At 51.6% G+C, this 25005-nt stretch overlaps 4 protein-coding genes across 4 annotated transcripts, besides 15 other annotated features; 1 reads left to right on the plus strand and 3 right to left on the minus strand.

The window, feature by feature from the left end:
• Positions 1-180: 180 nt before the first annotated feature.
• iml1 (GTPase-activating protein IML1) lies at positions 181-5718 on the minus strand (the record flags this gene model as incomplete). Its single annotated transcript, XM_001272664.1, has 1 exon — positions 181-5718. The coding sequence occupies one exon, from the start codon at positions 5716-5718 to the stop codon at positions 181-183; it is 5538 nt and encodes a 1845-aa protein (XP_001272665.1).
• Positions 5719-5814: 96 nt separating this feature from the next.
• Positions 5815-5842: a microsatellite.
• Positions 5843-7780: 1938 nt separating this feature from the next.
• Positions 7781-7808: a microsatellite.
• Positions 7809-8581: 773 nt separating this feature from the next.
• ACLA_089320 (putative C6 transcription factor) lies at positions 8582-11220 on the minus strand (the record flags this gene model as incomplete). The annotated part of the gene is made up of 4 exons (XM_001272665.1): positions 8582-9680; positions 9764-10479; positions 10550-10595; positions 10826-11220. The coding sequence occupies 4 exons, from the start codon at positions 11218-11220 to the stop codon at positions 8582-8584; spliced, it is 2256 nt and encodes a 751-aa protein (XP_001272666.1).
• Positions 10753-10775: a microsatellite.
• Positions 11221-11448: 228 nt separating the features above from the next.
• Positions 11449-11468: a microsatellite.
• A 2112-nt stretch (positions 11469-13580) lies between these two features.
• Positions 13581-13610: a microsatellite.
• Positions 13584-13609: a microsatellite.
• Positions 13611-15557: 1947 nt separating the features above from the next.
• Positions 15558-15603: a microsatellite.
• A 123-nt stretch (positions 15604-15726) lies between these two features.
• Positions 15727-15757: a microsatellite.
• Positions 15758-16220: 463 nt separating this feature from the next.
• Positions 16221-18014, minus strand: ACLA_089330 (glycoside hydrolase family 72 protein; the record flags this gene model as incomplete). Its single annotated transcript, XM_001272666.1, has 4 exons — positions 16221-17680; positions 17741-17766; positions 17831-17868; positions 17937-18014. 4 exons carry the CDS (start codon positions 18012-18014, stop codon positions 16221-16223), a joined length of 1602 nt encoding a protein of 533 aa, XP_001272667.1.
• Positions 18015-21323: 3309 nt separating this feature from the next.
• On the plus strand, positions 21324-23830 carry ACLA_089340 (putative sodium/calcium transporter; the record flags this gene model as incomplete). The annotated part of the gene is made up of 12 exons (XM_001272667.1): positions 21324-21969; positions 22030-22093; positions 22151-22198; positions 22246-22287; positions 22340-22587; positions 22676-22708; positions 22782-23089; positions 23151-23370; positions 23433-23446; positions 23499-23552; positions 23612-23700; positions 23797-23830. 12 exons carry the CDS (start codon positions 21324-21326, stop codon positions 23828-23830), a joined length of 1800 nt encoding a protein of 599 aa, XP_001272668.1.
• Positions 22598-22631: a microsatellite.
• Positions 22598-22632: a microsatellite.
• Positions 23831-23956: 126 nt separating the features above from the next.
• Positions 23957-23979: a microsatellite.
• A 222-nt stretch (positions 23980-24201) lies between these two features.
• Positions 24202-24227: a microsatellite.
• Positions 24228-24234: 7 nt separating this feature from the next.
• Positions 24235-24281: a microsatellite.
• Positions 24282-24885: 604 nt separating this feature from the next.
• Positions 24886-24917: a microsatellite.
• Positions 24886-24921: a microsatellite.
• The last annotated feature ends 84 nt before the right edge of the window (positions 24922-25005 follow it).

Here is a 25005-nt window from a genome sequence, read left to right on the forward strand (position 1 = left end):
GATGAGAAGAAGAGAGACAATAAGAATAAGAAATTCTTGGAAGGGATTTGGTCATGGCTCATGTATACATCCAGTCATAGTCATATCAAGACAGAAAAAAAAAAAAAAGGAAAAAAAAGTATCCTCACAGGGTATCATTACAATGGCAATAGCAATAGCAAATATCAATCCCAGCTCAGCTCAGCTCAAATTCAGCGGCCGCAGACTGCCACTTCTCGGGCTTCCCTTGTAGCTCACGCTGTCATTCCTCGCCCGAACCCTCACGTCGATCGATGAGATGGACCCATCGACCGACGCCCTCGCTACTAACGCGGGCGGATGGGAGAGATGATGGCTGACCACGCTCGCAGGCAGCTCCAGGGACGGAATCGATGAGTCCATCAGCGTGGTCGTCGCAGGCCCGACCTTGGTCGAGACCGGGCGCGCGTGCGATTCCTTGTAGAACTGCTCGAGTCGCCCTTCGTCGTTGCAGAATTCCGCAAACCCCAAGATGATCAGCTCGGGGGCACGGTAGAGATGCGCCGAGTCAATGCTCGACTGTACCTGCGGGCTGCCGATCTCGTGGAGGGGCCGCACGATCGGCGACAGCCGCGGGGAGAGACGGTCCAAGGGGTCGTGAGTCGCTGCACGTGTGCGCAGGTGCTCTGCCCGGTCCATCCGCTCATATCGCGGCATCTCCCGGCTTGCGGCAGCTCGCGTACTGACCAGCCGGTTGGCGAGGAACAGAAAATCGCCTTCGTCGGTGAGCTGCACCAACGTGCTGCCGGAGCGGTGGATGTACTGCGGATACTGATAGTCCGGGGTACCCCAGGAGTACGACACCCCGACATCCGCAGGGAAAGCGGATCTCGCCTCAAAATCTAGGACAAAGTCGAATTTTCGCAGCATGGCCTTATGGTAGTAGTGCATGTCCGTGAAGCCCGGCTGCGAGAAAGAAGCGGTGTTGAACAGCGTGGGGACCGGCCCCTTGGGAGGCGGGATCTTCAGAGACACCCGGTACGGTTTGCGGAAGGGCTGCGTTCGGCTGATTGCGCTGGCTTCCGCGATGGGGACCTGAACGAGCTTGAGTCCGAACTTCTCGGCCGTAGCTGCCCACGACAACACGGTATCCTCAATCAGCTTCGGGGTGGTGTTCATCCAACTGAGCTCAAAGTGGAAGCAATTGTCCGGGTTATGCAGCCGGTCGTAGTGTAGATCGATGACTTCCGGTCGGTTAGATCGCTTGCGAGGATCCACATCGTATTTCATCATCTTCGACAACATGATCGTAGCTTTATTCTTGGACTTGGATGGAGTGGCAGGGGTGTGGGGAGGCCCATCCTCGAGACTGTCGGACCGGGCATGGCCGCTTAGGGGCGAGTCCTTGGCGTTGTTGCTCGCTGGTGTGGAGGGGACACCCTTGTCCGATCGCTTCTGAGGGAACCAGCCACCTCGGGATTCAGGTCGCGAGATTCGATGCTCGCTCGAGATCTGGTAGAAGTAGTTTCCGTCACGGAAGTTGTGCCTCTTCTCCACATGCTGAAAGAGACCGTGTTTCATCAGCTCGTTACCAAAATCCACCGCTTCCTCGCGGCTGTCAATGTCGCGGAAATTCTGCAGAAGCCAGGTCGTAAGCTCAAACCCGATGAAGCAGTTATAATGCAGCCGCCAATGCCACCGTCGATCCATCATCCGCACGCCCTTGTCCCCTTGGATGATATGTGCCAGTGACGATAGACTAATACTCGATCGCTTTAGGAGCTCGGATTCCGGTAGCAGCTGCGCAGGCGAACTGTCCAAGCCCGGGTCGGAAAGCAAGATCCGGTCCAGCTCGGCCGCTACCACCTCGGACGGGTTCCGAGTCTGGTACATGATGTTCAGAGGGTTCTGCTCCTTCTTCTTGTTCGAAGACTCGAACCTCTTCTCCTCAGGCGGGATGTACTTGTGCCGTTGCCAGATATGCGTCAGCTGGTTGATGCCCAGCAGGTGGATTTCTTCCTCGTTGTCCTCGTTGAAGGACTGCAGGTGGCGGCGGGTGTTCACATGCAGATGCATCGGTATGAGCACATATCGCACGCGCCAGAACTGCAGCTGCTGCGCCGGGTTGAACAGGTAGTCGCGGTGTCCGGCAACGTAGTTGTCTGCGTAGTTCCAGTTATATTCCTCCGCAGTTGGGTCCAGCTTGATGTTCTTGAGCTCGTACTCGGGGCTCAGGATTGTCCGCATCGCTGGCGAGTAGAGGGAAAAGCCATCCCGTCTCCCGGCTGCTAAAGCAGAAGAGGTCCTGTGTGTGAAACGCGTGACCTCGATTTCTCCGCCATCCACACAGACAAGCCGGTGGATAGAGTTGCCCTTGGAAAGAAAGATAGTGGCACCGTTCCGTTCTAAGCTCGCGGTATTGAAGACATTCAAGGTTTCCAATGCATGTTGCCCAGACACCTCGGCGACATGCTTCCCGATGACAATTTGAAACCCGTGCGACAGGCGCAGTGAGATCATCTCCCGCAGCAGAATTCCTCTTGTCTTCGGTACTTCGAACCCTTCCGGATCGTCATTCGGGAAGACCCGATACGGTGTCTGCAGATAATCAGTCCCCAGCTCCTTGGCGGTTGGAAATTCCTCTGTGGTCAAGGGCAAGATCGCAGGGGATTTCAAGCTCTTCCATTTCACCACGGCGACGTGAGGCGGCCGCGGGTAGGCATGCTGCCAGCGCCCAAACCAGCTCGTGTCTCGCAGCACCTCCCTTGACGTGTTGCACGGGTTGATGGAGCGAACCCAGGGTGCCAAGGCTTTATTCTGCGGGCTTTTTATTGACGAATCGCGCGATCCGCCGTTCACTGTCATTTCGAATCGAGGCCCTGAGGTTCGGGTATGGCTGTCACGGCGATGATGTTCGTTGAATGGTATCGCAGTACTCGTGGTCGAGTATGACTCCGGGATTACGGCTCGATCGCCCGGCTCTGCATCCTCCGAGGGCTGTCGCGGAGGCACCTTGATGGATATGGGTCGCGACGGCATGATGGCCCGGCTCTGCGGGGTCTTGTGAGGCGAAGCTGGTCTCAGTGAAGTATCGATCACGGTGGAGATGGATGCAGAATCCGAGCCGCTGAAGGAATCCACGCTCCTGGTATCCGGAAATGGGCCAGGCAGCAGTTTTGGGCTTGAGGTGGGCAATGCACTCGCATGTTCTACATTGACCTCGGTGCTTGCCAGGGCCCTGGGCGGCGTGGCGCTCAAGCCACGGAGGGCGAAGCTGATCGTTCGAGATATCCGCGGTGCCTTTCCCGCGGACGGGGGTTTCAAGGCAGGCTTCTTGGGGGAGGCGCTTTTGGATGGCACGGGAGTTTGGGGGGCTGACAGTGACGTCTCGGCTACTCGGGGAATCGTCCTGGTGGGATAAGGGCGTTCGCTTGAGTTAGCGTTGGTTTCATGTTCCCTGAGACGCAATACCGAACGAGCGGACAGGCGCTCGTGTGCACCCGACACCTGCACATCAGGCTCGCTGAGCCGCTTGGGTTTGGAAGGTTTGCGTTGATGCCGCCGCTTCGCAAAGGGCTGGAACACTGCGTCGTCATATTGCTCCATCCACGCAAGAACCGCCTTTGGGGCTTTCTTCGATCTGGCAAGCATCACGTCTTTTGGATTGCTTAATCCCTGGAGGAACGGTTCCGGGCGAAGGCTGTCGCTCAATGGAAGTTTGTAAGGATTGCGTCTGTATGACGCTCTGGTAGACGAGAGTGCGCTGGGACTCAGCCCGAGGCTGAGACTGGGTGCCCTGTGAATGCCTTCGCCTTCGAGCAGGTAGGGGATCGAGATGTTGGACTGCTCGCTCTCCATCACCCCCATCATCTGGATCTCGTACATCCGCACTCGCGGCACAAACGTTTTTGATTGTTTAGTAACGGTGAAGGGGATCGGCGCATTGAGGTCCTTCTTCAGGATCCGTCGGGCTTCCCTATAGGTATCTGGATTCCAATACGAGATATCAAGCCAATGGGGGATACCGTAGTTCCACTCGTCCGAGCGCGAAGCCGCATGCTCCTTATGGGCCGTTCCTCTAGAAAATGAACCATGAGCAGCCGACTTTGGAGACAGATGGGGCGTCCGACTCGCAAAGCTGAATGAATGACGCATCTCGGGGGAGTAGCCGCTACTGTTGAATTCGCAAAACGAGGAGCTAGAGGATCGCTGAGCCGGCGCCTTGTATTTGAACAAGGGCACAGAATGAAGGGGCATGGGACTCAGGCAGACCAAATCGATAGCGATGCCACGGTTTGCCAGTGCCTCTGAGGTCGATGACAATGATTCATAGGACACTTCGAAGACGCCGCTGCCCGGTGTGATGACAATGATGGAAGTACCCGTATGCACCATGTCGCGATCGATGTGGTCGTATGCCAGATGAGCCGAAGCGAGGTGAATCGCTTCGAGGATGTTCCCGCGGAGCGCCGTGCTTGGCCGGCCGGCAATCGTCGCAGCTTTATTCTTGGGCGCCACCTTGACTCCATCCAGCGTAGGCGTATCCGCACAGTCCATCTTGAGGGTCGAGACATCCCGAAGGAAGGTCCTGAAATCCTTCTTCAGCTCATCCAGAATGGCGGTCCAGTGGCCGCTCGCCATGTCATTGACCACTACTCGATAAAAGTCCCTGGTGGGCACATGATTGGGGCTCGAGATACACCTCAGCGTCTCCGAGCTCAGGGGCAACGGCGCCCCAATCGCGGAGACATCGTATTCAACACGCGTAAACAGCACGATCGTCACGAGGTGTTTCGCCTCGGAATTCGCCCAGCGCTTGAAGAGCTCCGGCAGAAATCCATTAATGACTCGGCTGAAGAGGATATCGCCCGTCCCCTCGGAGTCGAAATCCCACATCTCCCGCGACATCTGGATGAACAAAACATACTTTGCCGACTCGCTACGGAAGACGGGGATGGTATGCGGGGAGAAGTAGCCCGACAGGACCTTCTTCTCACGGATGAAGATATTCTTCACAGTCGCCTTGATACTGCCCATGAAGACGATCTTCTGGCCCTTGTAGATGATCTTCTCCGCCAGCTCGGACATAACCAGCCGCCACATATCGGAGCGCACGAGGAACTGATCCCGAAAGGCAATATCCACATGCGAAGCCGAGCACTGCGCGCGGTCCACGACATCGATATGCACCAGCGTCCGGTTCTTAAAGCCGAAGATATTCGCGACGCTACTCGTCACGGAGATCTCCAGCTTGGGATGGCGCGCCTTGATCTCCTGCGGCAGCGGCTTGACGACGAACAGACAGCGGCTCTGCAGCGGGGTCTTGAACTTGGACATGGGGTCCGGCAGCAGCGCGGGTCCCGTTTCTACATAGCTGTCGCGCAGCGCGCGCAGGCCCAGATCCGACTTGATGCTGTGGAGGGAGTCGCCGGGCGAGCGCACGGGCAGGATCTCGATCACGTCGCCGGGGCCCACGCCGAGGTCGCTGAACGCGGCCTGGTTGAAGAGGATCTCCTCGCGCGAAAAGGTCTCATCGTGCACCCAGAGCGAGACCTGGCGTCGCTCCAGGCTGGTGGTCGAAAGCCGGATGTTGCGGGCGTCCAGCGTGGACTGGAAATCCTGGCCATGCTCGTCGTTGTACGGGCCGCCGTCCCGTGGGTGGGACTGTGCCTGCGCCTGGGAGGAGGTCGCGAGATCGTCTACACTGGGCGCGCTCACCTGTCTCAGGTGGGAGCGCTTCATGGGCCCGCGCAGAGACATTTCTCTTTATCTCCTACATGCACAATGGTATTTTCCTTGTGGATCAGAGCGGACACCGGTCACGTGTTATTTGATGGAGAAGCTGCATTGCCAGTTTCAATCAATAATCAATCAATCAATCAATGATTCGAAAGTTGTATCACTTCATGATTGGAGAAGCGGAATCGTGGGAACGGAAGGCGGTCAGTTTAGTCACGTGGACGATGGGCAGTCAATTACTCATCGACACCTGAGGCAGCAGCATATTCACGTGATTTAGTTGCTGCCCCAGGCATCACTTGGTTCCTTCCAAGAGAGTGGGAATCCTTCTGATTCCTCGATCTCTATTATTATTGATTATTATCTATCTGATATGAGTACGTATGAGTAGGACACCCAGCGCTATCCCTCTCCTAGCATCTACTGGAGTATTATTATTATTGACCACTCCATAAGCTCCCTAACCAGCACTGAATACCGATCCCACCGGCCCCTCTTCGATCCCTCCAGCGTTCTGCATTCTGCAAACCCGGGATTTGCACCCCCAAAGCCCTTATAACCCGGCATTTGAATTCACTGGAGTACCCGCCTTCCAGCTTTTCCAAATGGCTGCGTTGCTTTCCCTTGGGGGTACGTATCATATCCAGACTACGCGGTAGTAGAGTCTGTGGTACTCGCGAAGTATGTCTCTACAGACAGAGACGATCTAGCAGATCTATGGAGATGGCTACTGTGAGTATTCAGGCATCCATGCATGCTGTCCCCTGCAGAATCATGGATGTGAACATCGACTCTAGAGTCTGGACTCTGGACTATCGAGAAATCGATGATCTGGAACTTCCGGAGTATTTGCTCTGTAGAAGGTTAGACTGCTGCTTGGTGCTTAGATGATTAATCACCTTCCCGAACAGGACGGGGGTTCGGACATGCACTCCCATATAGGCAGGAGCTCACTACTGGGCGGGACTCAGTAAGTGAGGATCTCATCTCCTAACATGACGGATCGCTTCTCATGGAGTCATGGTCGATGGGTGGATAGTAGAGAAACAATAATAAACAGTGACAATTAACAGTAGGTACCTAGGTATTGACCATGTAAATATCTATTGGTTTCTATCCCGAAAGCTGGCTGACGATAGATCAGTTACTGAATCCTGCAGATGGTTTCGCTTGTAAGTGATTCTTATTAGTAGATCGTGGCCTCTGATCATGCAAATTTGTGGACACTACGGAGCACTCCGGTTGACACACTAGACAAGTCGGAGGCAGTCAGGCAGTGGCTGATTGAACTGATAGGAGTGACGAGCCAGCCACCGTTCAAACCGTTCAAGCCTCATGGGAAAATGATGGAAGAAAGCACCAATCAGGACGAGCAGGGCGTCGATAACTCACTGCATGACGACAACTGGCATATTTTTATTCTGGTGACAGATTTGGTGTCTCCGCTCTTCGCCTTCCTGTCTTCCCCTCGACACTACTCACCGTATGGTGACATGCACAAGCCCTGCACACTCTGTAGTAGGCGAGTGGTCGTAGGACCGAGAACCATGGCACAGCATCAAAATGCTGATTTGGTGACTGAAACCACAACACGTAACACAGGCAACCTAATCCTGTACCAGATAAGGATTGAGCCGGAGCTTGAGGTACTGGTAGATGGTGAACTCCGTGAGATAGGTAGGTGAACATTTATCCCCTGGACCATGGAACTGCTCCCTCATTGGAACAACAGCATTGATGCATAGACTTGGAAACCCAAATCAATAAACTATCAGAGCTAAAAGGACTGTTCCGTTGCCGCGGATTTGCCTCCCAGCGAATGATCACAATGTAGCTCTCATGAACATGGCTCCACTATCAATAATGCAAGCAGTAAGTAAGTAAGCAAGCACAGGGGCCATGCAGCTTCTGCTTCGCTTAGTACATCATTCTTTCACTGAGGGGTCTTACTGTGTGAGGAATGCAACCCATCATCCATACTGCCGGTCCGCCTTCCAAGCTTCTCCGATGGAAGGGTGCGAGGAAGAAGAGAAGGGAGGGTCAACAGAGGCAGTATGGAAATCGGTCGAAAAATTCAGCAAGCAAAAAAAAAAAAAAAAAAAAAAAAAAAAAGGAAACATGCAAGCAAATGAAGGGAAATAACAGAAATAAAAAAAGAAAAAGAAAAAAAAATTTGAATTGCCCTGTGTATCATTGGATATGCTGCAGAAAAAAGGGAGAGAAAAAAAAGTCTATCGTGTTTCTCGATATGGTCTTCGTATTCTGGTATCTGGCTCTCAGGGTTCATTTGCATGCGCCGATCAGCCGTGTCATGAGTTCCTATCTTCCTGGAGACAAGGCATCCTGTCAGTTCTGCATCGTCCCGGTCCCAATTCATCATCGGCAGGTTTGATAGTTCTCGCATTAAGTGATTGTTCGTGTAGAACTGCGGAGTCAACAAGATTGGAACCCATGGAGGCGAATATGCTAATCACTGCGACAGACCGACGTGTCCTGAGATTGGATCTTCCTTAGCGTATACTATGGACGGAGATCTTTGTCATAGACTTGGAAAATCGAGGTCTGAAAAGGTCCCGCTCGATTCGATGTCATAAAACCTATAGGTGTAGTGGGGATGTAAATTTGACCACGGAAGGTTCCCAATGAGCGTTTCAGTCCGGATCGATGACCCCGGCGACCGTCTCGGTGATACTTTCGTAGGCCAAGGGTTTCACCCCGATGCTCCATAAATCCGGTAATCTCGCGAGGGGAGAAACGGGCGGTGACCGGGAGGCAGATAAATGTTCGCGTGGACAGGATTCGGAGCAGCAACAGATGGATGGATGAACAGTAGCTGAAACAATAGAGTTTTTTGGACCTTTCGTGAAAAGTCTCGGTGACTGGGTTAATTTTTGTGGCGTACGGGGGCAGCTCCAATATCCACCGCGGGCGCGTAATGGGAGATGAAATGGTGACAGACGAGCCACGCCCGCTGAGACGATGGGTCGTTGACCGACATTTCCGATAACCAATGCGTCGCTTTGTATATTTTTTCCAGCACGGTGTTGTATTTGGCGGAACCGACATCTGCCCGGAGCAGTAATTGGGTCAGAAGAACGGCCATGGATTGCATGAGATAATGCAAGACGTTCCACCAGGGAGAGACGCGGTAGACCCAGGACGCGTCGGGCGCCGCTGGGAGGAGATCAAGCATATGACAGGCGAAATCCACACACTCGGCCGCCATCACCTCACAGGAAGTTCCCGGGGGTTCGGTACCTGGAGCCTGCCGAGTGAGGTGGCTCAGACAAGGCTGAGCGATGATAATCTTAGTGCTGTAGAAGCGAAACGCGAGAGTTGACCGCTGCTGTTCGAACACGCGAGTGCCATGCCTAAAGTGGAACGCTGGCGGAAGTTTGGAGAGCCAGGTGTCAGCTTTGACGTTCAAGGCAGAGATCGCCATCTCAATCTCCCGCCACGATTTCCTCGCGGCTCCGGGAGCATACAAGGTATCGATGGTTTCTCGTACGATCAATCCGAGCTCGACTTGGTAGAGGAAATATAGAGAGATGTTGGGCGTCAGAAAATCAATGGCACTGGACGCGACCTGATCACATTCTCGATTCGAGCTGAACAAGGGCTGCTCGGCCGTCTCGGGTGTTGATACCGAAATCGCCTCCGTCCTGCTTTGTGCGGAACCCATGGCCGACAGAGCCTCCATGAAAACGTTCCGGGCCTCCTGGTCGGCGATAAGTTGGACCACTCGATCATCCGAGAAATCTTCTTCCTTGAAGGGGACTGGCAAAGGCGTCGTGCGGAATTCGTCGGTGCTGCTCGGTGGACGGCCAGTCATCACACAAAGGGACACATCCAACATGTAAAGAGACCACCAGACTCGATATCGAGTCTCTTTGGACACATGGGCTATCGCGTTACCTTCACTCCGGAGATTCAAACCCATCGTAACCGCGGAGCGTAATGAGATGCCACATATTCTCCAGGACCTAAAGGATTCCAACAACCAGCGACGTCAACAGTTTAGGCCTGAGAAACGGGAGAGCAAGACATCGGTGCATAGAGGACGTACCGATTTACCTGTCCCACAGATAAGAGGTAGAACGATGTCAAGCCCTCCACCTGCACCTGTTGTAGATTTGGATGGTCCAACAACGCAGCATCGCTCATGCTGAGCTGCCAAGCTCGTGAGAAGTAGACCGTGCCATCGTCTGATGGCGTATCATTGCCGCTCTGCATAAAGCGAGAATATCGTGCGCCAATAGCGAACACCAGGTTGAGTATTGCGAGCCACTTTTTCCCTGGACGTACATAGGCAGCCGAATAAAACGACCTATATTGTCTCAAAAAATAAACTTTGCCAACGATTGGAAAGGAAGGGTGTACAACTTGAAAATAATCATCCACGAGTCGATCCGCAACTGTCTGCGAGGGCCGTTGCGAGACATCAACATCATCCAGTACCGGGATATCCGAGTCGTCGAGGAAGAAATTCGCTGAAGCTACCGAGTGGCGATCTGGATTTTCCTGCTGGGTGATGGGGCTGGTCTGTTCGAGCAGTCGTTTCAAGCGGTACATCCAAGCAATCTCGGAATGTTCTCCGACAAAGCCCATGGCCTGAATTTTCTCGTCGCGATTGAAATCTTCGCTGGTGTGGTCGAGAACCCCCAGTGAGATACCTGGGCTAGAAGCAGCAGGGCTCGAGACACGAGCCGTATCCGAAAGCCTGATCGTGGATGACGGCGTGGAAGCCTCCTGACCGGTGAAGTGGTCATTGTCGGGATTTAGCTGCTAGGCTGGTTAGTTCCAGCGAGACGGATGGGTGAGATCGCCGCATTAGACGGATCTTTCAACTGACCTCGTTCATGACTTGTTCAACATGCTGCGCAGATTGTGGTTCTAATCTAGGATAGATATCTCACAGCAACGTCTCATACGCTTGCACCTGGGCTGTCAGTTCGCTAAGATGCCTGTACCCCACTATCAGAATCCCAGAAGGAGGGGCTAAAGAAAGACAGGAAAAAAGGAAGATCGCAAAGAGAAAAAAAAGACTAAGTGAATAAAAAAAAGAAAAGAAAAGAAAAACTAAAAAAGAAGGTAAAGATGAAAAAGAAGCATTTCATCGCTCACTCACTTGGCCATCTTCTCTCGCTTGCGGTCGCCATAGGAGCACCGAATTCCCGATTCCTGGCATCGCTGACAGGTTGGACGATGTCCGCTACATTTGGCCTTTTGCTCGCGACAATTTTCGCACGCTCGACTGACTCGCCCGCTGCTGGTCCAGCTACTCGGGTTGGCTGACCGGGGTATGGCAACCTTGGAGTTCAGAGAACGCTCTCCAGTGCCAACATGAGAGCCTGCGGGGTTGTCACCATATCCAGGAGGTGTCTCATAATTGAGCTGGGCTCCAAAGGGTGGTTGTGGGAAGGGGTGTGATGACCAGTCGTTGAATGCAGGATCGTTCTCCTGATATTCGGACGAGGGGAAAGATCCATAAGAGAAAAAAGGTGGACGATTAGGGTCCGACATATTCTCATCACAGCGCGAGAAATAATAATCTCTCTCTGAAGGACCCCTTTCGTCCAGCCTTGAACAAGATGAGCGACGTTTGTTTTGTCAACACACGCTAAGCCAAGGCCAGTGTGGAGCAAGGAAGGGACAAAAGTCACGGGTGGAAGGGGAGATCTGAATCCCATATTATTATTATTAAGTTCGGGTCGATAGAGAGGTAGGTACCTATGCTTATGCCTTGTGGTTCAGCAGCAGCAGCAGCAGCATCGGCGCGGTGATAGTTAGCACTTAGTAGCAGCAACACAAGCAAGCCAGCAAGCAACCACGGACCAGCCGCGTGGAAATTGTTGGGTTGAGAAAGGACCCCGAAGCCTGTGGTAGGCTGGAGATGACTGCCGTGGCCAGTCCTGCGCCACAGGGCGGGCGGGAATCGGCTCGCTTCCGACCCCCAAACCTGCCAATAATGTACACAAACGGTCCATGTCTAGAACGATTCGATTTCAACCAAAAGCTTTTTAAGAGCGTCAGGGGGAGGAGAAGAAAAAAAAAGTAGAATGTGAAACTCGACGACATAAAGAACAGACCCCCGTCGATCGGGGGTTTTTTATTCCACGATTTTATCGCCACTCGGTCGACTAAATGTGATCTAAACCACGCTGCGTTGGTGTATTGATGTTCTTTCTTCATCTCATCACAAGATCTCTATCGAAGGTTTTGACAAATGCGAATACCGATGGTCTTTCATTATTGATCATCTATCCCCATGAGAAACGAAAGAGGGTTTGTTGATTGGTGTTGACTGACAAACACCCAGATAGCCTAATGAGGGCTTGCGGACATCTGTTCTGGTGTGGAGAAGTTGTATAAGACTGACGATCTGCAGATACCGATCTTATTCGCAATCTAACAGGTTATTTCGGTCTTGTTAGAGAACCAACGAGGGTTCACTGATGAGCAATGACGACATCGTTACGGTATTGTCTGGGCTAGATGGTCTGTCATTCAGCCAAACTATTACAACCCGAGAAATTCGCACAAGAGTGTCCAGGTGGAAAGGGGGGTTGGCTCTTAAGGACGGATAATCAGGCCAATGGCCCAGTGTCAAGAAGAAGAAGAGAGAGAAAGGAAGCCATCATATGCTGGTCTTGACGTCTCAGAGCAGATCTGCACGATCCTCAGAGCGTCAAGTGCCGTCGTGGTACAACCAGATGCTGACGATATAGACACGTGCTAGGACATTATGCCTCTCAACGTTGCTTCGACACAGAATCGATCACTCTCAGTTTCGTACAATACTGTTGCGAGCCACTCCTTGCATGAGAGGTATTGTAAATGCTCTCTGGACAGGCGCCTTGAATAGCGGGACCGAAGGAACAAGAAACCGGATTTTGCTTGAAGGCAAGTGCAGGATGTATTGCCGTCCAGTTCAGGGTATTAACTTTCCCGTTTCGTTCAAGTACCATCGAGCCCTCAGCGAGACCATGCGATGCTGCGTTTATTTCCAGATACTGGCGGGAGCGTGCATCCATATATATTGAGAATTAGGTTGCAACGAGTATCCACAGAAATCGATCTATGAGCAATGACCAATTTTCGGAATGCCCAAAGGGCGACTTGAACACATTTCTTCCTCACGATGGTGACGGGGACTCGGGGAGTTATCATCGACATTTTGATCGAAAGGGAAAACTTCCGCAACAGGAAGAGCAACTCTAGATCATCAGATTATGCGAGTTAGCCAATCTAACTCTTCAGGATCGGTCGATTTCTGGTCCTCACCAACTAAATCTTTGCTGAAAAATCGCTGGGTCAGGTGCTTTCTTAGCAGTCATATCTGGCCATATCGCGCTCGTCATTGCCCCATAATCTCCCATCCATCAACTCTTCCAACGCGATTGTCAGTCGTTCATGCTGAGGTGGCTGCTATTGTCCCCTCTCCCCCCCTTCACTGTTCCTTACTCTGTACATTCAGTCAGGCTGGATGTAACTACGATCGATAAGCAACCTAATCAATCAAAACAGGCGGTTCGCCACTCGGTGGCATCGAGATAAGGGACCTTGAAGGCGATCTGCACGGTTTCTGGACATTGTAGACATCGTCTTTGAGCCGATATGGCCCCAGGGGAAAAAGCCGAAAACTTGGTTGTTGGCGGAGATGAGGTCGGGGTGTCAAAGCGGTCTGATCTGCAACGTACACGACCGCGGAGGACGCTCAAGAACAGTGGTCACCGTTCTCTTGGGCTCTCATGAGAGTGGAAGAGAAGAGACTGAGAGAGAGAAAGTGAAAGTGGACGTGGAAGGTTGTGTTGGAGGGGCCCAGGAAGGATGATTTGTGAACCACTCACTGATCGAGGTCGGAAGTTGGCAGTTGGTTACCTTATCTACCTACCTACCTACCTACCTACCTAGTAGGGTACCTTACTTAAAGGTGCCAACTAAGTAGTGGTGGTAGTAGCAGTAGTAACTAACAGGTATCTACCACTACCAACTTCACGGCAGGAGAAGACGTGGGACAGTGAGAGAAGATGCTGCCCCCATCTGGCCCCTCTAATTGGCACTGGAGAAGGATTACGAAATCTGTCAACTTAATGGTTACGGTGGGCCTTCTTTGCACCCGTCACTGACCAACCTGCCCCCCAGGTGATGAAGGGAAGCCCCAAACCCTTCCTTGGACTCTGGACCTCTAGGCTCTGGCTCTCGCTTGGCTTGGTCAACCGGAATGGATCTTCTCATAAGAGATCCCCCCCCCCTTAACGTCTTGGGAAATGTTTTCCACTCGGACTCGGAGCCTTATGGGCTGCTAAAAAACGTGCGTGGCACACTTGTTTGTTATTACCCGAGCAAGTCCCTAGTTGAAGGCAAAATCGACTCTTCAACTTTGGATTTACTATGGAGGATCTCGATCGTCCATCATTCTTCTTAATAATAACCGGCTCCTTAAGCTCCTCGTTGGTCTCTTAAATCAATTTGTGGCATAACCCATCCGCCAACGGATCTTGTGCCGAATTGCTGAGCCGTTCGCTGCTTTTTCCCGATCAGATTGATCACCCGGCGACCACCTTCTTCCCACCTATCTATCTTTCTACTGACTACTCCCTTCCAATTCGTCTGGGTTATGCAAGACCACGTCAGGTGTGAAGACCCGAGCGCATCTGAGACGAATTCTGTCTCACCTCGTCCTCTTCGTTGGTTTGCTCGACCCCTCGTCAAAGACTCTATGACGCGTAGTTGATCGCTACTCCTTACGTTACGTCGTTGAAGTCAGTTCTGCGAGAAAGAATAGATTTCCTGACGTTAGACTAACCATCAGTTTCTATTCTCTTTTCGCGGCATGATCCCACCCAGAGGGCCGACAATTACGCACACATACCACGGAGTCTTCCCGACAATGCCCTCTCGATGAGCAACGCACATTGCACCATCCAACCCCGACACCACGATCGCTTGCGTTTCCCTGACCGGTTAGACCTGCGTCCACGCGTCCTAGCATGTGGAATACTCAGAAGCCAACGGGCGTCTCGACCCAAGGGCGACCGCTCGCTCCCTCGAATAGTCCAGTCGGCGTGGTTGGCTTTGGTTGGCTTACAGCATTCATCCTCTGCGTTGTCCAGATAAGGTTGAAGGTACCGAGATGCTGGTTGAGTGGCATAGACACGGATTGATATTGAAAGATTCGCGAAATCGCATTGTTCCATCTGGATCTCCCCCTCGATTTTTTTATTTTCAAGCGACGACGCGTCGGATTCGACATACTGGGAGACACGCGGGGGGGTCAGAGATACAATTCGAGAGGTAAGAGGTATGATGATTTTTAGCAGGAGCCACGTTCACCCGATGGTGCAACATAGAGGTGGATGCTCCTCCAACGCTGACAGGTCACTGTCCTTAACCTCTGGGATTCTGCCTGGGGCATCCAGGCAGGGCGTTATAGACGTTAGGTAACACCTTCCAGGGAGATACCTATATTCCAATCCTTCCTGAGCGAACAGAATAACATTGCCATCGAGCACTTTGGGACACACATTCACATTCTGTCCCTGTGCCCTCCTTCCTCATCCTGAAGATACAATGGGAATTCTTTCAAGACACGGATTCTACCTAGTGATGCTACTCTCGCCATCCCTGGAAGAATGCACTGTAGTCCGGGACATGCCGAATGCTCAGACCTGGCCATTGTCTTCGTAGATTCCGCCCGCCTTAACCCATACATAACTCTACGAGCTGAAGAATAATCAACTCCTGAGGGGAGGGACCATATGCATCTGCATCGATATACGCTTGGGTATGGTAGCGTTGTATGCATACCTCTCTCTCCCCAGATCCATCCAATCTGTCTAGAAACTCGAGACAGATAGTACATACATACATACATACATATACATATATATATATATATATACAAACCACCAGACGATCCAATGCAATACTAGCCCCTCGCACTCAGAACATACCAATTTCATTCAATCTTATGTATCAAGATGAATAATCAACGCAAGAACATGCGCCTCCTGTAGAAAAGAGTGTGGGGGAGGAGGTGGTGGAGGAGGAGGAGGAGAGATGAGGCTCACGGATTGCGAGTATATATTCTTAGTTGATGACAGTGCATAATACAGAGGAGTCAGCATGCCGGGTGGCCGAATTACATAGAAATAATCCAAGACAACCTAAGGGACTGAAGAGACGCTGGCCAAGACTCGGGGCTTGTTCATTTGTCAGTCATTATGAGAGCTGTTTCTATGCCCAGGTACAAAACAGACAGTGGGAATGCGTACAATTCTAGAACGAACTAAACTTTCATTCAAGTAATGTTCAAAAGACCGACCAAGTCCAGTCAGGTATAATCAAAACAAAAATACATCCTCCAATGAGGAATCAAGGCGTCACGCACGAATTGCTAAAATGTATGTACTTCAAGTGGAATGAACTAAAACAACACGAATGACCTCGACGGCCCCGTGACAGACCTCGAATGAAGACTGCCTCGTACAGATTGATCCCTCCTCGATCGATGTGACATCTTAAAGCATAACCATACCGACACCGGCCACAAGAGCGGTGGCAATGTAGGCACCAAACTGCCAGTTGCCAACCTTGACAGCCATGGGGCTGGCAGCAACGCCAGCAGCACCCTTGGAGGTCGCACTGGCGCCGCTGGAGCCAGAGCCAGAGCCAGTCGCGCCGGCAGTGACACTTCCGGTACCGGCAGTGCCGGCTTGCTTGATCAGAGAGGCGCAGGTACCCTGGGCGTCGGCAGCCTTCTGGGTCTGGGCCTTGCCGTTGGAGTCACATGCAGAGGCAGCCTTGTTGTTCTTCTTGTAGTACTGGTCCAGGACGAAAGAGAGCTGCTGCTTGGGGGTGCAGACGCTGTAAGCACCATAATCGCCGCTGGTCGAGTTGGAAGCGATACCACCGCACAGACCCTTGCTGCAGACGTAGTCGAACAGGCTGCCATAGTCATCCGCGTCCACGGAATCCTTGACCACGCACGAGAGAGTCTGGACCATGCAGTCGCAGAGGTCACCGTCGGGCTTAGGAGGCAAGTCGTCGCTGGCCTCCCAGTTGGTGCCGATCGAGGGGCAAGAGGACGGCGCAGCGTTGGTAGGAGTGTAGCTGGCGCTGTTGACACCGGTGGCAGTGACCTTCTGCATCTGAGCGGACAGGTAGGAGAAGTCGGACTTGGTTGAAACATCGTTGCCGCTGACGCTGACCAGACCGTAGTTGTTGGCCTCCTGGAAATACATGTACACGATACCACCGCTCCAGACATCGTTCATCTGGGGACCGAACAGGACGGGGACATCGGTGAACTTGCGCGCACCACCCTCAATGCAGCCGTATTCGGAGAAAAAGGCAGGGACCGGGTAGTTCTTGAACTCATTGGTCCGGTCCTTGTAGCCGGAGGTCTCGAAGGAAGAGTCTCCACACCACTCATAGATGTTGTAACCGAACATGTCAATGGCGGCGTCCTGATTACCGCAGACGAGGTAGTCGGCCAAATCGGCACGCAATTCGGCGTCGTCGTCGGTGGCGTATCCGACCGCGAGGGAGGTGCGGTAGTTCTTCTCCTTGATGTACGCCTTCATGTCTCGCACGGCCGCCTTGACATAGGCAATCGAGTTGGTGTTGTTGTGGCTGTTCGAGACCTCGTTACCGGCGAAGAAACCGATCACGTTGCTGTACTTGGCCAAGGAATCAATGACATCGGTGTAGCGCTTGTAGAGATCCGTATTCCACGCAGGGGTGTTACGGTTGATGGACTGGAAAGGAGAAGACAGATCGGTGATCAGGTAGATACCGGCGTCGTCCAGAAGCTTCATGCATTCGTCGTGATCCTTGGTGGGGTTGATGGCATAGGTACGGATGACGTTGGTGCGCAGCTGCTTGAGGTAGGGGATATCACGCTTGCAGCTCGCAACGTCGGCCAGGGGATCGGTGTAGTCGGAGTTCTCCTTGGCTGTGCCGTTGGCCTGGTACTCCTCTGTAATTGATGGTTAGTTATATCGGGCAGGTGCATGGCTAAATTCCGTCTGGCACATACGCTGATAGGCGACACCGCGCATGAAACTAGCACACGTTAGCCACGTTGATTTTCTCGAAAATCCTGGTTTTGACCGCGGGCGCAACTCACAATTCAGTGCCATTGTTGGAGAAGAAGAACTTGTTGCCCTGTACCCGAACCACACCGGTTAGCGCATGCGCTGTGACTGTGATGAGCGAGAGATTCTGTCGCGTACCTTTCTCTCGATAACGGGCAGGGTTGCGAGGGCGCTGCCCACGAGGGAAGCGCCCGCGAGAGCGTAGGCGAATTTCATTTTGTTGGGTTATCACGGTAAACCGAGTCAAGCGAAGGTGATTTTCAGAATGATGATGACAGATGATCGTCTTTGATCCGCAAAAACAAAACCCAGTTGAAGTCAAACCCACGGGGATCTGGGGAAGAGAAGAACGATGAGAGGTCAACAACGAGTGACTGACGGCGAAAACTGCCGTTGGATGAATCGATATGAAATCCCGAAGGAAGGGGAAATAGAATTAAAGAGGGAAAGAAAGGATGACGAGAAGAAGGATGATAAAGCAGAGGAAAGAGAAGAAGCAAAGGAAACACGAGATGGATGAGATGGTGGAAGGAGACGGAAAGGAGGTACCTAGGCACCAAGGCAGAACTGATACGGAGTACATCGTATGGAAGCCAAGCCCCCTGTAATATTACGCCGTTACCGCGAGGTCTACTACCTTAGGCTTAGTCGAGGACTAGTTGGGTCAATGGCCGACTAAAAATAGTAGTTAGGACTGTCAATCAGGAGATGAAGATTGTACGATGATTGGACATTGAGTCTGAGGATTGATTCAAATCCTTCTTGGATTGGAGACATTGGTTCCAGTTGTCTCAGTGGGAGGATGGTCTCTGGTGTATCGCCAAGGAGTGTTATGTATGCAGCCTAGGTACAGAGTATGTACCTTAATACGTCCGTAGTATCTATCCACTGTCCAACAGAACAATTCCTGAACAACAGTAATATGGAATCCATACTGGAAACAAATGATACGCCAGTTCCTGTGCAAGACTCGAGAGTCACAACAAATGATCATTCTTGGTGACGGAACTGTGGGGGCCTTTTGAAACTTGGTGCCAAAGACACTTGAGAGTTGGTGAAGAGTGATTGGCATAGGGAATTGAATAATGGGGACCAGACTCCAGAACGTATGTACTGTGTAGGTATCGAAGATGTGTAATAATGATAATACATTATATCAGTGTATCAATGGCAGGAATAGGGGCGAAACAAAAAAAAAAAAAAAAGTCAAGACAGCTTCGATTCTCTCATCTTGACTTCTTGTTGATGCCAATGAATTGCTTGTCTAAAGGAGCAGTGATAAACAGATTTCTTGGACTTTTGGACGTCAAACTCGACGGTTTTTGGAATCCTCATGAGCGAGGTATTTGCTTTGAAGGTTGACCTTTGAGAAAATTTATGGTACCCCCTTTTATCCAGGAAACTCAGATACTGTACAAAGGATACATGAAACCACCGCATAAAAGCGATGTGAGCATTAAGGAGCCGGACTTTATCCGAGTTATGTAACACCAGTCACTGGGAGTTTGATGGCACCAGTTACCACCCTAGGTACTCCGTACAGGGCATAATAATACTTACGTAGTAGGAGTAAGTCTTTCGTTTACGCTGAGTAATTAGTCATTTATGCAACCGAAAAACGTTCAACAGTATTAATGGCTTCTGTTTTGCACTCTTAGACCCCCCGTCTGCCCAGTCCTATCTATCTACTGTGTAGTAGTATCACTATCAGCATTTCAATGGTAGTACAGTACTCCGTTCTTGGCAACGGTATATCGACTGTAGCACAGTACAGCATCAAACAGCTGCCTAGATCTGTAAGGATTGAAGCATGATGATGTTGGGTAGGTAGACAGCATCTGATACTGATTGGATCAGTCATGGCTGCGTAGCCACACACTGTGGCTGATAGAAGGACAGTGTGGCTGGTAGTCATATGCATGAGCCTCGCAAAGCCATGTTAGTCTATCTATTGTTTCGTGGAGATGCTGGAGAAGACACGAAGAAAGGTAGGATCAGCCACGCTAGACCCCTTAATCCCCAGTCATTACTATTCAATGGCGGACCAAATTAAGGATTCCGCCTATGATTGAGATCTGGATGAAGTATGAACAAGATGATCGATATGAACAATGCCCAGACTTGTTGCCAGACCCACCGCTGGTACTGCAATCAACCATGGTCATGGATTTTGACTTTGATTTTCGAGCTTAAGAGAATGAGAGAGATGTACATGGTTTCGTAGATACGGTGGAGCGCTATTCAGGAACGTCCCACGTCCCAACCTCAAGACAAAAGAATCGAGTCTCGTGCTGTGTACTCGGTAGATAGCAGGGAGAGGAAGCTGGAGTAAAGGACAACGCAACTCCGCCACGCAAGGACAAAGCTTGGAAGTTGGAACTAACGATCCCAGAATGGAGTCCAAGCTTAAACAGGACTAAGCAATAAACCGGATTGAATCCTGGGAGTTGGGAGTTGGGAGTGTCTGGAAATCAAGAATCAGAATGATGCATGCCCTGCATTGCATATTGCATCAGTTGCTGGACGTTAAGATGATTGAGACTTGAGAGGGGATCAAGTCAGCCACATACATAGCACGCAGCACTTCCATTGTCAGACATTTAGAATAACTCTAGGGATGGGGATGATGATGATGATCATCATCATTATCAACCCACCTTGAATTCTGGACCGTGGACGTTTTCTCTCTAGTAACCTACTCTGTCGTAGTTTGTGTGGCTGTGTAATCAAAAAAGGGTCCTGACTTCTTTCGTTTACTCGCCAATAATCTCCTTTTTTTTTCTTCTTCGCTGCCAATCTGGCAATAGATCGACTTAATTGCTTATAGTTGAACCACTTCCATAGGTTAATATCTAGTGTATGCCAATCTAGTAAACTTTCTTTGCAGCGTCCAAAAAGTAGCCACAAAAGAAAAGACAGGATTAGAATGCCTCTTCTCCTTTCTTCGTGGCTCACCGTCATTCCCTTCTGTCGACTGTCACAGTCTCTGGTATCCCTATCTACATAGTACTGCTTCCTGGTTGAATCAGTCCAACACTCCTTCAGTCGCTCTTTTTTCTCTTCTTATTGTTGTACACGTGCTCACTGCTCTCAATTGGTCGCATTCTCTCTTTTCCATCGATCGACCCTCTTGTCCAAAGCTTGTCTCAGTCTTGGATTTCTTGTCAACTGTTGATTGCCCACTGGCACTGGGGCTGATGTCCTGCCTGAATCTCCACGAGCCACACTTCAATAGTACGGTGAACACGAAGCCACAAGGGAGACGTCAGTGTTGTTTGGCTCTTGCTCGGATGTATCCTTTTTATTATTTTTTTTTTTTTTTTTTAAGAATTGAATAAGAGTAATAAGACAAGTCGTTGGGTCTTCTTTTGTCTGGTCGTCGTCGGGCATCCCTAACCCCAAACAATCTATCTGATCGCGCGACTTTTGTCAACTGGACTAACTACCCTCCATAATCCATCCTAATTACTCTTACTTCCAGAAACCACTTCCTTAACCAGGAAATATCCTGATCTCAAGGCTATCATGCGTAAGTCCGCCCCCAATGCACCCATGTGCGCCAAGAGGCCTTCGACATCGCAACTAACCCCAAACCACCCAGACATCTACCGGCACAAAGCCAGGAGTCTCGCCTGGTATGGCGACGACGACGAGCCCTCCAACTACAACCCCTTCCGGAAATACCGGCCGCGTCCTCGGCGCTCCAGCTCCGTGCAGCTCGAGAGTCGACTGACGCCCGTGCGCACCGCGGGCGACGTGCGCCTGGCCGAGGAGACACGCCGCCACAGGGATATGCGCGAGGGGCTGGCCGGGCCTGAGCACGCGGACACCTTCCCGACGGAGCCGTCGGGGACGGACCAGCTGCGGTGGACGGGGAGCGAGGACAAGCTGCAGCTGCACCAGGGGCCGTCGGCGCGCAGCCACGAGCCGATCAATGTTTCGAACGCGGAGCAGGACGGTGAGGTCGAGGGGAAGCCGCGGCACAGGCATAGGAAGACTGGTCTGAGTGCCGATGGGAGTCAGTATGCGCATGGCGACGGCGATTCATCGGCGGCGGATGATGAGCACAAGGATCTGCCGGATAAGCAGAAGTTTACGGCGGTGGGACAGCTGAAGGCGACGCTGCTGAACTCGTGGATCAATGTACTTCTGCTCGCTGTGCCGGCTGGGAGTAAGTTGGCCCGAACCTGCTGGTGGGGGTAGGGGTTTTGCATGCTGACGTGGATCCCAGTTGCGCTGAACTATGTGCACGTGGACCCGGTGGCTGTCTTCGTGGTGAATTTCATCGCCATCATGTGAGTACTTTCCCGGGGTTGGGAGAGGGCAGTGCAATTTGAACTGACGGTTCGCAGTCCTCTTGCGGCCATGTTGAGTTACGCGACTGAAGAGATCGCCATGCGGTATGACCTCCGGGATCGTCACACCAGAGTATGCTGACGTTTCACAGGACCGGCGAAACCATTGGCGGTTTGCTCAATGCCACCTTCGGGTAGGTCAATCGGTATCTACTGACAAACAAAACCGTCGCTAACCGGGAGCAGGAATGCCGTTGAACTGATTGTCGCCATCATTGCGCTGGTCGACAAGCAGGTCGTCATTGTGCAGACGTCGTTGATTGGCAGTATGCTGTCGAATCTGCTGCTGGTGATGGGCATGTGTTTCTTCTTCGGCGGTGTCAACCGTCTGGAGCAACACTTCAACCCGGTGGTTGCACAGACGGCCGCGAGTCTCCTCGCGCTGGCAGTGGCCAGTTTGATCATTCCTACAGCGTTCCACGTTTGGTCCGATGGTAAGGTCACTCTTTTCTTTTCTTTTCTTTTCTTTTTTTTTCTTTGAATGATCGTGATTGACCTAAACTTACTGACTGACTGTTGCAGCGGGCGAAGCGGGCATTGCCCCATTATCACGAGGTGAGTCCCAGTCTACTCATCGGCCGACAAGCTTTCTCTCTCTCTCGCGCGCGCGCGCGCTAACCTCTACTAGGCACCAGTATCATCCTCCTCTTCGTCTACGGATGCTACCTCTTCTTCCAACTGAAGTCGCACACGGAGCTCTACAACAGCCCTAGCCCGAAGGTCGAGAAGCGCCGCAAGGAGGTCGCCGAGGGGGACGCCAGCCGCGGGATCGCGCAGATCGGCAAGATGACGGCGACGCTAGGCGGGCAGAAGGCGCAGCAGATGCAGCTGCACGAGGAGGATGAGGAGGAGGAGCAGCCGCAGCTCAGCATCTGGGTTGCGGTGCTGACGCTGACCATCTCGACGGTGTTTGTGGCCTTGTGTGCGGAGTTCATGGTGCGTAGCTTCTTTCTCTCTCTGACTTACTCTTTGAGCTCCAACTTGCTGACTGGGGCAGGTAAATTCAATCGACGCGCTCACGAAGCGCGGCCATATCTCGGAGACGTTTGTTGGGTTGATTCTGCTGCCGATTGTCGGGAATGCGGCGGAGCATGCGACGGCCGTGACGGTGGCGTGCAAGGACAAGATGGATCTTGCGATCGGGGTGGCTGTGGGCTCGAGCATGCAGATTGCGTTGCTGGTGCTTCCGCTCGTGATTGTCATTGGATGGATCATGGGTGAGTGTTCATTTTTTCGTGTCGATGTCATCAGACATGGCGTGGCTAACTGTGGTATCTAGGACTTGAGAATATGGTATGCTCTGGGGTTTGTCTCTTGGTGATGAAGTTGATAACTAACTGCGCAGACCCTGTACTTTGATGCCTTCCAGGTGATCCTGCTGTTTGTGTCGGTGCTGCTGGTACGTTGGAGTGCGACCTGATCGTCTCACTGGAGTCCGATGACTGATGTCTTTTCTAGGTGAACTACCTGATCGCGGACGGCAAGTCGCACTGGCTGGAGGGTGTTTTGCTGATGATGATGTACCTGATCATCGCGGTAGCTGCTTGGTATGTTGTGTTTTTTTTTTTTTTTTTTCTCTTATGCACACAAATCATGATATATATGAGAAAGACGATGAGATCTAACACGGTTGGACTGTGTAGGTTCTATCCGACCAAGAGCGAGCCGACTGCTTGATCGATTAAACATGGGATAATAATATCGATACCCTGGAACTATTAACAACTCTACCCATACGATTTGTGCTTTGGAATTGTCTGCCTTGACGGCATTTCCTATTCTCCTGTTCTGTTCTGCTCTGTGATGCTATGCTATGCTATGCTATGTACTTGTATACTGAATGTCATTCTAATCCCTCACCCCATGGAAGTACCTTCAACCTCCCCAAAGTCAATAATTGATCCCAGACCACATGCAAATGCACGAGCCATCGAAAATAGCTCGGTCCTTGCCTCTCTCCCCTTCCCCTTCCCCAGAAACCCACTGCGACTCACTCGGAGACAACCCCCCGGACCCTCGGGACAGAGCCCTCAGTCTCACTCTCACCCACTCGACTCGACTCGACTCGATTCGAACAGTCCGCAGCAGCAGCAGCAGCAGCAGCGGGCAGTAACAGTAACAGTAGCAGTCCTCAGCCACGGAATGACACTGACTGCGGTATTTATAGTGAGGAGAGGAGGAGGGGACAGTTCGGGTAAATATTTAGGCCTTTTTTTTTCCCGTTGGGCCCCCGTCGGGTTGTTAGCAGCGGGCGAGCGGGTTTTCATTCGGGAGGAGTCCTTTATAGAGGCAGGACGATGTCACCTAGGTAGGCTCTATGTTTTGTATGTTAAAGGTTCTATCTATCTATCTATCTGTCCAGGTAAGTTCCTGGGATTGGAGAGCAGCCTTCACCTTTCTACTCCGTACTCCGTAGAGATATTCCAAGGTTATACTCTACCACTGGTCTTCAAGGAAGAAATTCCACGTGGCCTAGTCTCGTCTATTCATTCATTTCATTTCATTCTCGTTTCAGAGCCTACTACAAGGCGTCAAGGCTCCAACAAATGACAATGCGCCAAAAAGTCCAAAAAAAGCCGCTGGGAAGGAAGACGTGGCGCGGCATGGCTGCTCCTTCGTAACTCTGTCTGTGCGGTCCCGAAGTGGTTTTTTTTTTTCCTTGGCCTGTGCTGACTGCTGAGGGCTCTTGATTGTCTGTTCTATTCTTTTTGGACTCTTCATCATCATCATCATCTTCTTCTTCTTCTTCTTCTTCTTTTTCTTCATTCTCAGCTGGTGGTGGGATTGTTCAGTCAAGGTGAAGATACTTTTCGGTTGGGTGGGATGGTTATTATGGCTGGGACTGGGAGGAA

The sequence above is a fragment of the Aspergillus clavatus genome, genomic scaffold (assembly GCF_000002715.2).
Source record: "Aspergillus clavatus NRRL 1 1099423829798 genomic scaffold, whole genome shotgun sequence".
NCBI lineage: Eukaryota > Fungi > Ascomycota > Eurotiomycetes > Eurotiales > Aspergillaceae > Aspergillus > Aspergillus clavatus.